Here is a 12,428-nt window from a genome sequence, read left to right as displayed (position 1 = left end):
GGGTCCCCCCCCCCATTTCAAAATCCTCAAATTTATGTTTCTGTCGCGCCGGCTACCGAATTCGATGTACCCGCCTCGAAACCTTGGATTGCACGATAAGTTGATTGATCAAAGGGAATAGCAGACATGGTGACGCCTGTATGACAATTGACAATGCAGTTTTCAAATACACATGGTCTCCCCGACTCCCGGCAATAAATGAACCTCCGTTCAAGTGACATGCACAATTACAAATTCAAATTACATACAACGCCGCAGCTATCCACGTTCTTGATTGGTAAGTAGCTTTTGTAGTAAGCCGTTCAAATGTAGGCGTTAAGCGCAATGATATGTTACCGCCGAATATTTTGAGGATTCAAAAGTCGATCAATATTTAGATTTTCAAAATCAGCGCGACATTCACGTTTGAATAATATCAGTCAGCATAAATTATAGTAGCTATTAACCACGAATTGCGCTACCACAGTTGAAGCTTGGCACGGATGTGGCTCACCTGTCCTTTAGCTCCCCTTCTGCGCTTTCTTTTCGAACAATATATATGCATACACGTTACGTGATTTTTGGGGTAAATATATTCAAAATCTAGTCATTCATGAACATCGATACAAAATACCGATAATAATAATTGGAGGTTTCACAATTTAATTTTCGTTCACTCAAGGGTGGGGCACTGCCTCACTTGCCTCTCCTGACCCACACCACTGACATATCACACCTTACAGTGGGTATGTACTGCAGCAGTGACCATGTTTGGATCCACCCAACCCACGCATGCGATCATGAATCCTCGCATTTATAAATAGCATCCAGACGAACATACTATCTTGTATAACTGACGAAGGTCTTAAATTTTTTATGAAGCTTAACCTCAACAATTGTCAACAAGACTACAAAGCCATCACGAATACCATGCGTTACCAAAAGACGCTTTGGCGGTAAAAAGCGCTTAAATAATAGATTCATACGTTTACTGTTGTCTACATCTGTTGGAACTCTGAATGTTGATTGTCTTAAGCTGCGGAAAATCATATGCCTATCACTGTGATACAATTAAAAAAATGTACAATTGAATAGTATATTCATATTAAAATGAACCCGAATATTTTCGGCTGACACTCGTCAGGGGTAATCGTCAGCAACTAGTAGAGAATTCGAAAGAACAGCGTATATCAACAATCGTAACACAAAATATGACGTCACCAGCACGAAATGTCCAATACGAGAGCGTTCAATGTACTATTTTTAGATGATACACGAACTCTTTTTGTTGACACAGCCTTGGCTGGTGTATTTTGATAAAAGTCGACTCCAAGGCGCACAAATGAAAGTGTGAGCGACCCTTTCCGAGTATGCGAAATCTGTCGTCTCGATAATTTTTCGCACAGGCGGGATTATCCAACAAGTGTTTGCCAATTGCAGAATTTATGGCCTTTGATTGTTCCGCATCAATCTTGAGCGGGTGAGTTAAGGGTGAGCTTTTCATCGAGCGTGTTCTAATGAATCTAGGGACATGCTGATTTATGCGTTCCTGCAATCGCTTTGACGTTCTTCCCACGTAGCCACAATCACAGTGACACTTAAATTCGTAAACTACATTGCTTTGTTGAAGTGCGGGTAGCACGTCTTTACGTGTTGCGGGGAGCAGTTGCGTTGTCGTGAAAATCACGTTGGTCTTCACTGTGTCGTAACACTTATTGACCGCTGAAATCAATTGCTTTTCAAAGCGGGTGGAAATAGGCCCTATCCAAGGTAGATGGATGTAAACATCTTTGGTTGTTCGTTCGGTAGGCTCTGTTGACTTTTCTGCATTGAAATGCGTTACTTTCCTCTCTATGCCACGGTTGATGACATGTTCAGGGTAACCGTTATCAAGTAAGATTTTCCGGATATTGTCAAGTTCTGAGTTCAGTTTATTACCCGAACATATCATCAACGCTCTATGCACGAGGGTGCCTATGAGGGTCGCTCACACTTTCATTTGTGCGCCTTGGAGTCGACTTTTATCAAAATACACCAGCCAAGGCTGTGTCAACAAAAAGAGTTCGTGTATCATCTAAAAATAGTACATTGAACGCTCTCGTATTCGACATTTCGTGCTTGTGACGTCATATTTTGTGTTACGATTGTTGATATACGCTGTTCTTTCGTATTCTGTACTAGTTGCTGACGATTACCCCTGACGAGTGTCAGCCGAAAATATTCGGGTTCATTTTAATATGAATATACTATTCAATTGTATATTGAAGTTCTGTACCTCAAAGAAGCTGTTAAAAAAATGAAAGATGCAAAAAATCAATGTAACTCAAGTTTCGCATCATGCTAAGGCTCAAATAAGGCAATCAGCATAGTACGAGTTTTTACAGAGAAAATATGGCGTACACGACTAATCCCATGTAGGGAGTTCGAATAAGTGCTACCATGGCTTTTCGGACGAAAGAGGTTCCCGACTCCTATAGATAGCATTGCTTCTTGAACTTTTTACAGCGCGACTCAAATCTGAGTTTCAATGACATGACATGACATGTTGCGACCCAAGCCTCATACATGGAAACGAAGGCATTTCTAGAGCTAGCATGCTTATGGGTTAGGAAATTAATTTGTAAGCTTATGGACACCTGCATCATGTAAATTGGCGATCAACTTGACAGAATCAAGCATTGAGACACATCTCTATTTATGATTCACGAACACGCAACACTCGCACGCTCTTTCCGTGGAGAACTAAGTCCGGTACCACGCGATTCATAAAGGAGCCGGAATAAGCAGGGAAACGACGTAGTTGTATGATCTGATCAGTGATCATTGATCAACATCTGAAACTCGAATGGGTTGCGGATTCGACTTCATAATTCCTACCTAAGTGATGCAGGCTTATCTATGCTCCTTCGCGCCTATGAGTGGGCCGTGCTACAAGTGAGCCGATACCGAATCATAAAAAAGAATATCGGTTTGATGTATATGACCATTGTTGTCGAAAAACACCATGAATACCAAGAAACGACAGCAACAACAACATCAACGATCCGGAATAGGTCGGCCGAGATACAAACACAAGACATATTTGTTTATTTCTATTTGCTTACAACACACCAAAATTGTAAGTATTATTCAGTGGGCACTAGTTTTATAGACGCGCGAAGCGTGAAATTAATGAATGTTGTCAATAACATATGTTATTTCTGAAATTACTATTATTTTAGTCCTCTCTCAACTAACCGAAGTGATCAGATATAGGCCTACCGGTGGAGCTGATGTATTGGTGGTCTTCGAGAATTCATGGAAAGTAATAGAGTCATAGTCTTACGTATCCATAATTTTAAGCGCGTGTCTCTTATTAGCTGCAGTTCCCGAAACAGTATATACTTGGACATTAACAAATTACCCAAATCGAGATCGCGCGAGGACCGAAGAAATGTAGTAAATATCACACGCATAATAAACGCTCGTTCCGGTACGGTCGTGACCCTCATTTGGACTCGTTGCGACACATACTTCAGGATCCCTGGTATAAAGCTATGCAGGAATAAATTACTGTGTTTGGTCTAAATTATACATTTCCTAATTCGTTGAATGCGTATAGAAATGAGCAATCGCAAAAATGTGTATTCCGCGACAATTATTTCAAATCAGTAGGCGGGGAATTGAAAATCATTAACTAGTGTATTACCCATGTTCTGTACGGCTCACTGCAGTATGACATTAACCTGTAATCATAGAATAGGATGGCACCAGACGTACGCATAACATGATTTGAAATATCTTGAGATATGTATCCATATGAATCTAGGTCATATCCAATCACATTATAATACATTGATGAGTTATCTGTGTGACTGTGTATCAGCTTCTAAGTTTGTCAATACAAAAGAATAAATACCAGAATTTATACATAAATAATTACGATGAATGTATTGTATTAGTTTCATGGAGATATAGGCTTACGATATTCTGGTTAATGCTAGACCAAAATAATCCAGTGACGAGTCTGCCTATAGATTAAGGCAATAAGATATCGAGCTATTAGTGACAATAATATGATATCATTTAATTCAAATGTTCATGTTCATCTATATATTAGATTTAGGAAGCTTGTTCCCAACGAGCCGCTTCCCATACGCTTTGCTACATATAAAATTGAAAAGGGTTTCTGCGGATAAAGCCTACCTGCGTATGACAACCGCGTCGCTCGAAATGTAGTTTAACAAGTTCCAACCTATAACATATTAAAATCATGTTACCTTGCCCAGATGTTCAAATCCAAGTCGCCTCGCAATTTCTTCAGCATGATCGATGCGTTGGAAGTTTGGCCTCAGTTTGACAAGAAAATCGTTCGTGTACACATCATTCGCATCAGTATCGTAGGGTACGATAAGTTCATTGTTAGATGTCGCGTAATTTTGCTGTACTATAAAGCAGAATGAAATCGCCACTATGTATATCAGCTCCATAAAGCGTGCAGCTGAAGCGCGCCAAGATATAGTATCGATGTGCTTTCGGTTCGGTACGTGCGGAGGTGCGCGATATCCTGAATGCCTGTCGATTTTTTATCGGTATTTCCAGATTCTAAGAATTCACGCCAAAACCACGTACTAACGACCGCGGTGACAAGAAAAAATGCGTTATCCTTTTCTCACACTTGCCTACACAACAATCCATTTTGAGATATAATCAATAGGTTAGAAACACACGCAAACGACGATACGGGTATCATCACCGCCTTTGCGTCAGTATAACCATGTAAATAATTTATTACTATCGATCCGACATGAAAGCAAATGAAAAGTAATAGAGGATTTCTAGAATAAGCCGATTTACCTAGCAATCGTAACTGTAGACACAAATACATCCTAATCCATGCGATTACGTCCGTACCGCGTACGCAGTCTGTTCAATCGCGATGCCCCGTATATGGTATTAACGCACGCGATTGTTGCTCCGTGAATTTATTTGTGTTCGCAAATCGGAAATGTCACGATTCGCTCTTTGAATCACCAATGATACGACAAATATTCACTTTCAAACCAGATGTGTCATGGATGTCGCTCTCCACGCTAAGTTCCAATTCAAAGAAGGGGATGGTCCTGATTACAGTTTGTATATTCCACCATCATCAGTTTGTGGCCTGCATTTTCTCTCCTGGATATTGTTATTGCTTTGTTATTGATGGTACTTCTACATCTATAATCAATTAATCATATTACACCAGGTCGATATTGATCTTATTGGGCTGTGGAATTATAACACTTTCCACTTTCGTTATTAGGCTTCGTATACAACTATACACCGTCTACTTGGATCAGATGGCGATGATGCGATGCGATGACTCTAGGAACGGGTTGAGTTTTCCTAATGATATGGTAATTAATGAATCAGCGGCCTTGGGTTTCAAATTTGATTACCGTAAACTAATGCTTTTCGACCTGTATCCTCCAGCCCACCTGTTAAGAACTATTCAATGTATTCATGTTCTCGTGTCTCTGTATTGGTTGTGCTAAGACAACAAAGTGGAAGTCGCAGTATGATCGCGCTTTTCGGCTTCGGACTTGACTATTGAAAATATATCGGGCTCGAATCGAGCAGAATGACCTCTCAGTTAATTAGCGAAGTAAGAATTGTATGTACTTTTTGTCTTTCCTCAAATGTGGCTGATGTAACAACCTTCGGGTACGGGCTCAAACCCATGCCTGAAAATTGAAATTCATTCCAGCGCATGAACGTTTACTCCAGTAACGATTTATAAGGAATTAATAATATTATATATAAGTAATATTTATAACGAATATAAGAGAGCAATTAGGGATTGGCTGCGCGCTTTCCAATTTGTAACCATCAATTTTGTATATTCATTCTTGTCGCTGTCGGCTTGATACTCTCGTATTCTTGAAATGTCGCGCAATGTCACTTGCGAGCTTGCAGTTTAATTGGTTAACGACTAGTACAGTATACGGCGCTGCATTAGGTTCTCGAATACTGATGCAACACCAAATTCTCAGTGGCACTAATTCTGAGTTTATTTTAGTCGTTTGAAGGGGAACCTGTATTCCACTACCTCGATCGACCACGGACGGACTGGTAACGAACGCACCAATAGCGAATTTTAAACCATTGAGTGTATTTGGAAAAGAGTGGATTTCTGCTGACAAGGTGCGACATGCGCTCATTTATGCAGTTACAGTTGAAGAAATCGCGCCATTTCAAGATAAAATTGGACTCTGTGGGTTGATATTAACGAGCGCAGTACCGGTATTAAAACTTCGCGTCACTGTTTTAACGCTGTAATGTGCAGTGTGCAATAATGTTTACAAGCAATGGCATAGAGCAGAGGTCTCAAACACGCGGCCCGCGAAAGCATTTTGTGCGGCCCGCGATGGCATTTTGGAATTTCAAGTATTCGACAATATATTCCAGTGCCACATATCTTTTTTAGGTATAAGAACTTGAAGTTCCCCCTAAAATTGCTATAAAAACACTGAAATCTCAGCAAACTACACCATCACATCACTTTCAGAAGCTACCATGCGGCAGAAGATCAGCTGTTACGTCACATTTCTAGTTCATGATGATAAAACATAACCCGTTGATGATTCGTGACTGAAAATTGTGATTTATTTTTGTGCGATATTTCGTAAAATTACTCGATTTCGGATTGACTGGGGGATTAAATAAAAATTACTCGAGTTGAGTCGAGTCAAACGTTAAAATCGGAGAAGGACTTGCGACTCGGAACGGTGACTTGGCAATCCTACGGATGCAACGATCTATGAAACTGTCATGGGGAATAGAAGGCTAATAGATCAAAAGGTCGTAGCTTGCGTTGCGTAGGGTATATATAGCTATCTAATCAGGTCAGTATGGCAACCATCGGCATTATGTGACGTATAGTGACGTATATGGTTACATGCTAGGTGTTCTACGATCTCTTTATCCATGTTATTATCGGTGGCGAGTAAGATAGTAGGACGCTCCACAGCTGTAACACCAATGAATTCATCGGCGATTGGACATTTCTATTTCATGGGTTCTTAACCAGGATCCGTATAGAACCCTTCGGGGTACGGAGCAACACATCACGGGGTACGAGATGCATTGTGGAATTATACCTATATGCTGTGGAATATTTTCTTGACCAATTTATTCAACTGGAAAATGGTATTCGCGCTACGCGCGATTTTACGTGTATGGGCTTTCTAATTTTAATACAGGTGCAATAAGAAATTGTGTTAAAAATGTCCATGTGCTACGAGAAATCTTATTGGAAGCACGAGGGGTACGATCGCTAAGGTTAAGAAACAATGCTATTACTATGGCTCAAGTTGCTATTGATATGTTCCAATAATAATCGAATGCAAAATCTGACGCTGATTTAATTTGACTTTGGCAATGACATAGTAACAATAGCCTACTTATCACGACTATATCATAACCCGGATTAGGCTACACCGCTCAAATGCTCTGCTATCAGATCAATCTTCAGTATAGATTTTAAAATATTCTACATAAAATTGTGGCACGTCAAAGGTCCACTAGCTGCAATACTATAACCCGACAGTTTGACGATGTCATGAATTCATGATGCATCCTCTCGCATGATGTCTATAACTCATTATTTGAACAAATAATGCCCGGCATAAAACAATTTTATTCAAATATTTGAAAATATGATTTTTCCTTGTCAAGCGTGAATAGTATAATAGTAAATTACATTTTCATGATGTCTGTGTAATGCCTGTCTTCAAGCTCCCGTCAAAACAAGGCCTTTTCAAATTCGACCTTGAATATCCCTATTGTTGGTGGTGCGGCCCGCGTCGTCGTCAAAACTAAGAAATTGGCCCGCGAGCACATTTGAGTTTGAGACCTCTGGCATAGAGTAAAGTGCGTTCTCGTGCAGATATGACGTCATCGGCAGACGACACGAAGTAATTATCACGTCACAGGACTTTGCATACCCCTTCAAAATGACGGTTTTTGCGACGGCTGCAACCGAACCATCGTTGCCAGAGCCGGAGCTGGAGCCGGAACAGTGCTTACTGCTTATCAATGAGCTCCAGAGCCGGAGCTAATTTATAATAAAAGAGAGGTCCGGAGCTGGAGCTGGAGCAGTTTAAAATTGACGACCGTTCCAAAGCCCTGACTGTTAATATCCTACACTACACTATCCAATCGGCTTGTGTGTGATTGATGAAATCTATTGCCTGTGGTGCAAATAACCACCGTTGTTATAAGCAGTGGCGGCTTGTCCTATCGGGCAACTGGGGCATTGTATCACCTAAATTCTGTTCAATAACAATGATTTACCAATTATAGACGCACAGTAATCAATGTATACCGAAATCACGGCGAAAATCGCATTATATGTATGTGCTTTCGCTTAAATACCCATATATAGCGGAGTCTCTGCGAAAATCGAATTATCTTCTGTGTTTTCGCTTTGTAAATGCCTAGCAGGGGCATGTCCCGGTAGCGCTCATAACAAGATTTCACTGTCTGTTCTCTCAAAGCCGCTCACGATAAAGAAACTGTGATTTACTCTCTCCTATTCATCAAATTACCGAGCAAGCTGGGCAACTTTGCGAGTTGCCCCGACAATGTGATGTAACAATGGTATTAACAGAACTCTGTTACCGCCCTATGCGTTGAGTCTACCTTTGCTGGTATAGGTCGATTTTGACGATGTTTCGCGACATAATTCTTGAAACTTGGTATGTTATGTTGTGATAGTGGTATTTTATACTGCTCCAAGTTTGAGGGTTGCTACGTAAAATGAGGGTAGTAATCTCGTTTGCGAAGTTGAGTGTGTGCACCAGGGTTGTCCAAAATTTGGAAAATCTCAAAAATGTTGGGTATCAATGTCTCATTCTATAGATTATTGATAAAAAACAGCAATGATTCTGGAATAAGCTCACAGGAAAGTGGTTAAGATTTGTCGCAAAGCGTTTGAAAGTAACGACCGACGAGTGGGCGTGCCAGCGACCACAGAACGGCAACAAGACTAGTAATCACGAAATCGCGACTCTCGATTGTTAAATCAGCTATGCTTCAGTGATCACGACGGTGGTGGCTTGCTGATTAGCTGTTGAAGCAGTTTGCTAACGGCGGTGATTCTGTAAGCGCATTGTAGGTTGGTTTGCTGATAATGATTTAAGATTACTTCAGGGCATGTTGAGTTACTTAATACATGATGATGAACAGACAACAGCTGCTTCACATAAACTTAAAGCATGACTGGCTTATTGCGAAGGAATCCGCAGTAGCCCACATGTCTGTTTTAACCGAGGGAAAGCACAGAACACGCGGAGAAATATTGCATAGGTGCTTATGCAAGTGGCGAACGAGTTTCTTGTTTCAGAAGAGATGCATCATTATTGAATACAAATATAAAGTTTAACAATGACACTACTTCGTCTGATCTTATTAGTCTTCAGTCGTGCTATATAACTGAAGTCTTGAATGCTCTAAGGCGTTGGTTCTCAACCTTTTTTTAGACTCGCCCCCCTTTTTGATGATGAAGGATTTCGCGCCCCCCTCATCGTCATATCACAAAATCCCACTGTGATGCTAGCAACCTCAACAGATTGTTTGGTGGTGTGAAAGGTTATGAATGTTGATGTAAGAATAAAAAATATGAAATTGGACCTATATGGGGAGAAACACACGTGCATTGAAGGTAAATCGCGCGAAGCGCGAAAATTTTTTTCAGGTTACTGCTTCTTCGCGCCCCTCTTTAGATGTTTCGCGCCCCCCAGGTTGAGAACCTCTGCAAGGATTGGCCGACTCCGCCGTTTATGCTGGGTACTTATTAGACTCTTACAGCATAGTGAATTCACTCGTAAGTGTTGTCAAAGTCGTCAATAATGCCGTAGAAAGAGGAGTAAAGGTAAGCACAGACTATGCTGGTATGACCGCAGCAAAAAGACAGTTTGCTGGAATATCTTGGCATGTCGCGACTGAATCTTGATTCATTACTGGCTGCAACACTACAAATGCTGGAATCAAACCTGACGTGGATATAAAACGAGTTTAAAATGCAATTGAAGCGGTGCGATAGTTACATTTCTTCGGGGTCCCATTATATAAGCTATCTGGTCGGCCCATATGACATCTTCTGAGCAGATAAGATTTTGTGAGGCATCCATCTCACATATGGTGTGCTGCACCAGTTTGCGATAACTAATATACTTTACTTACGCCCAGAAAAGTAGGAGCACTGGCGCAATTGCAACCATAACTAGGTATTTCTCGGATTTATGTTTAGTTCTAATAGTGCATACTGCACAATCATTCGCCTACAATTCTCTAAGGCTGAGCTACACAAGCAAACTGTATTTTTAATGGTCATACCAGCATAGTCTGTGCTTATACCTTTTCAACTCTATGTGCGGCATCATTGACGACTTTGACAGCACTTACGAGTGAATTCATTTTGCTGTAAGAGTCTAATAAATCCCCATCATAAATGGCTGATTCAGTCAGTCCTTAGGGCATTCTAGACTTCAATTATATACCACGACTGGAACCTAATGAGATCAAACAAAGTAGTGTCATTATAAGCTTTATATTTGTATTCAATGATGATGCATCCCTTTTGAAACAAGAAATTCGATCGCCAGATAAGAGCCTTTGCAATATTTCTCCGCAGGTTCTGTGCTTTCCCTCGGTCAAAACAGACACGTAGGCTACGGCCGTTTTCTTCACAGTAAGCTTTAAGTTTGTGTGAAGCAGCTGTTGTTTGTTCATCATGATGTATATAGTAACTCAACATGTCCTGAATTAATCTTAAATCATTATCTGCCAACCAACCTACAATGCGCTTACAGAATCACCGCCGTTAGCAGACTCATTTAACAACTGATCAGCAAGTCACCACCGTCGTGATCATTGAAGCATAGCCGATTAGCCAATTGGGAGCCGTGATTTCGTGATTACTAGTCTTGATGCCGTTCTATGGTCGCTGGCACGCCCACTCGTCGGTAGCTACTTTCAAACGCTTTGCGACAAATCTTACGACTTTCCTGTGAGCTTATTCCAGGCTCATTGCTGTTTTTCATCAATAATCCATAGAATGAAACATTGATACCCAACATTTTTGAGATTTTCCAAATTTTGGACAACCCTAGTGTGCACTGCTTAGTGCTTATCCGTCATGTATCGAAAACAAATTTTACTCAAAAGCCGGTATTGGTCTTCATTGATTTTGACAATGTTCCCTACCGAGATCGGTCATGACATTTGGCACAGTAGATACTTATGTTAATATCAAACGCTGTGCCAAGTCCCAAGGTTGACACTAAATGATTAGGGCAGGGTTGTAACCAAGTCACAAGGCTCCGAGTCACAAGTCAATCTAACTTTTATAGTTTTGACTCGAGTCAAGTCGAGTCATTTCAATTCACCACCGAGTCAAGTCCGAGTCCAAGTCAGCGAGAAGAGGGTCGAGTCCGAGTCATGGAATTAGGACTCGAGTCCGAGTCCAAGTCATTGTATAGACTGCTCAGTTTCCAGTTAAAGTCTTGGTAAACCCACTTTTTATAACTCTGTTTGGTGATATCGGATGTTTCGCATTTATTATACCAATTTTCCTCACTTTTAGCAGTTTCTGGTCGCATATTCAAGTACCAGTAGACCAGTACCAACAGACGAAATCCCCAATAGTGTGTTGGCTTCGGAATTACAATGAAATGTCGGTCTTGGCCGTCTGAGTCTCGAGTCAATGACTTGGTTCGAGTCATGCGCAATGACTCGAGTCCAAGTCGAGTCAATACACAGATTGACTCGAGTCGAGTCGAGTCATTTCCGTGTTTTTAAAAAAATGACTCGAGTCAAGTCGAGTTATCAGAAAATCGTGACTCGAGTCAGACTCGAGTCGAGTCATGACTCGAGTCATTACAACCCTGGATTAGGGCAGTAATTTCGTTATCGAGGTCGAGTTTGGTAGAAACTAGAGATGTGTGCTGATCTGACGCCTATACCTACCGCATTGCGGATTTCACGCAAAAGTCGGTGTTCGTCTATGCCAGGGGTCACCAACATGCGGCCCGCCAGTTGTGTTTTTGCGGTCCGCGACCTCGTTTCAGATTTCAGAAAATATATCTCAATATTGTAATTCTAAATGCTTGAAATATTATATTTAAGAAATCTTGATAGTTTTCGCAAATATCTATTCCCTCGCTTTCAATATCACCATTATTTGCTATAAAATGGCTTGACATTAGCGTGCTCACAAAAGACGACAGGCCGATGAGACTGAATCCACCTCGCCCTTACACTAGCAATTAGAAACTCATGGTCAACACAATGCAGAGGTTATCAACCAGGCATCCATGAAGCACTTTCCGCAGGTCCGCAAAACCCCTAAATTTGCAAAATGGCTGATATTTGATAACCTAATTTTTATTTTATTTTTTAGATCAGGGAAATTACGATAGTTGTTT

The 12,428-nt window shown here is 40.9% G+C and overlaps 1 protein-coding gene and 1 long non-coding RNA gene across 2 annotated transcripts in view; both read right to left on the bottom strand.

Annotated features, from left to right (window-relative positions):
- The window catches only part of LOC145449443 (neuroendocrine convertase 2-like), a 34,009-nt gene extending 29,351 nt beyond the window's left edge, over positions 1–4,658 (bottom strand). The window contains exon 1 of the mRNA XM_080327802.1: positions 4,239–4,658. Coding sequence (XP_080183928.1) covers positions 4,239–4,448 — 210 coding nt within the window. The 5' untranslated portion in view covers positions 4,449–4,658. The remainder of the gene's footprint in view (positions 1–4,238) is intronic.
- LOC145451092 (uncharacterized) overlaps positions 1–12,428 on the bottom strand; it is a 262,756-nt gene that overhangs the window by 220,778 nt on the left and 29,550 nt on the right. The window lies entirely within an intron of this gene.

The sequence above is a fragment of the Botryllus schlosseri genome, chromosome 11, assembly GCF_051294905.1.
Source record: "Botryllus schlosseri isolate E-star chromosome 11, Bs_hap1, whole genome shotgun sequence".
In the NCBI taxonomy this organism is placed as follows: Eukaryota; Metazoa; Chordata; class Ascidiacea; order Stolidobranchia; family Styelidae; genus Botryllus; species Botryllus schlosseri.
This window is presented reverse-complemented; position numbering and strand designations above follow the sequence as displayed.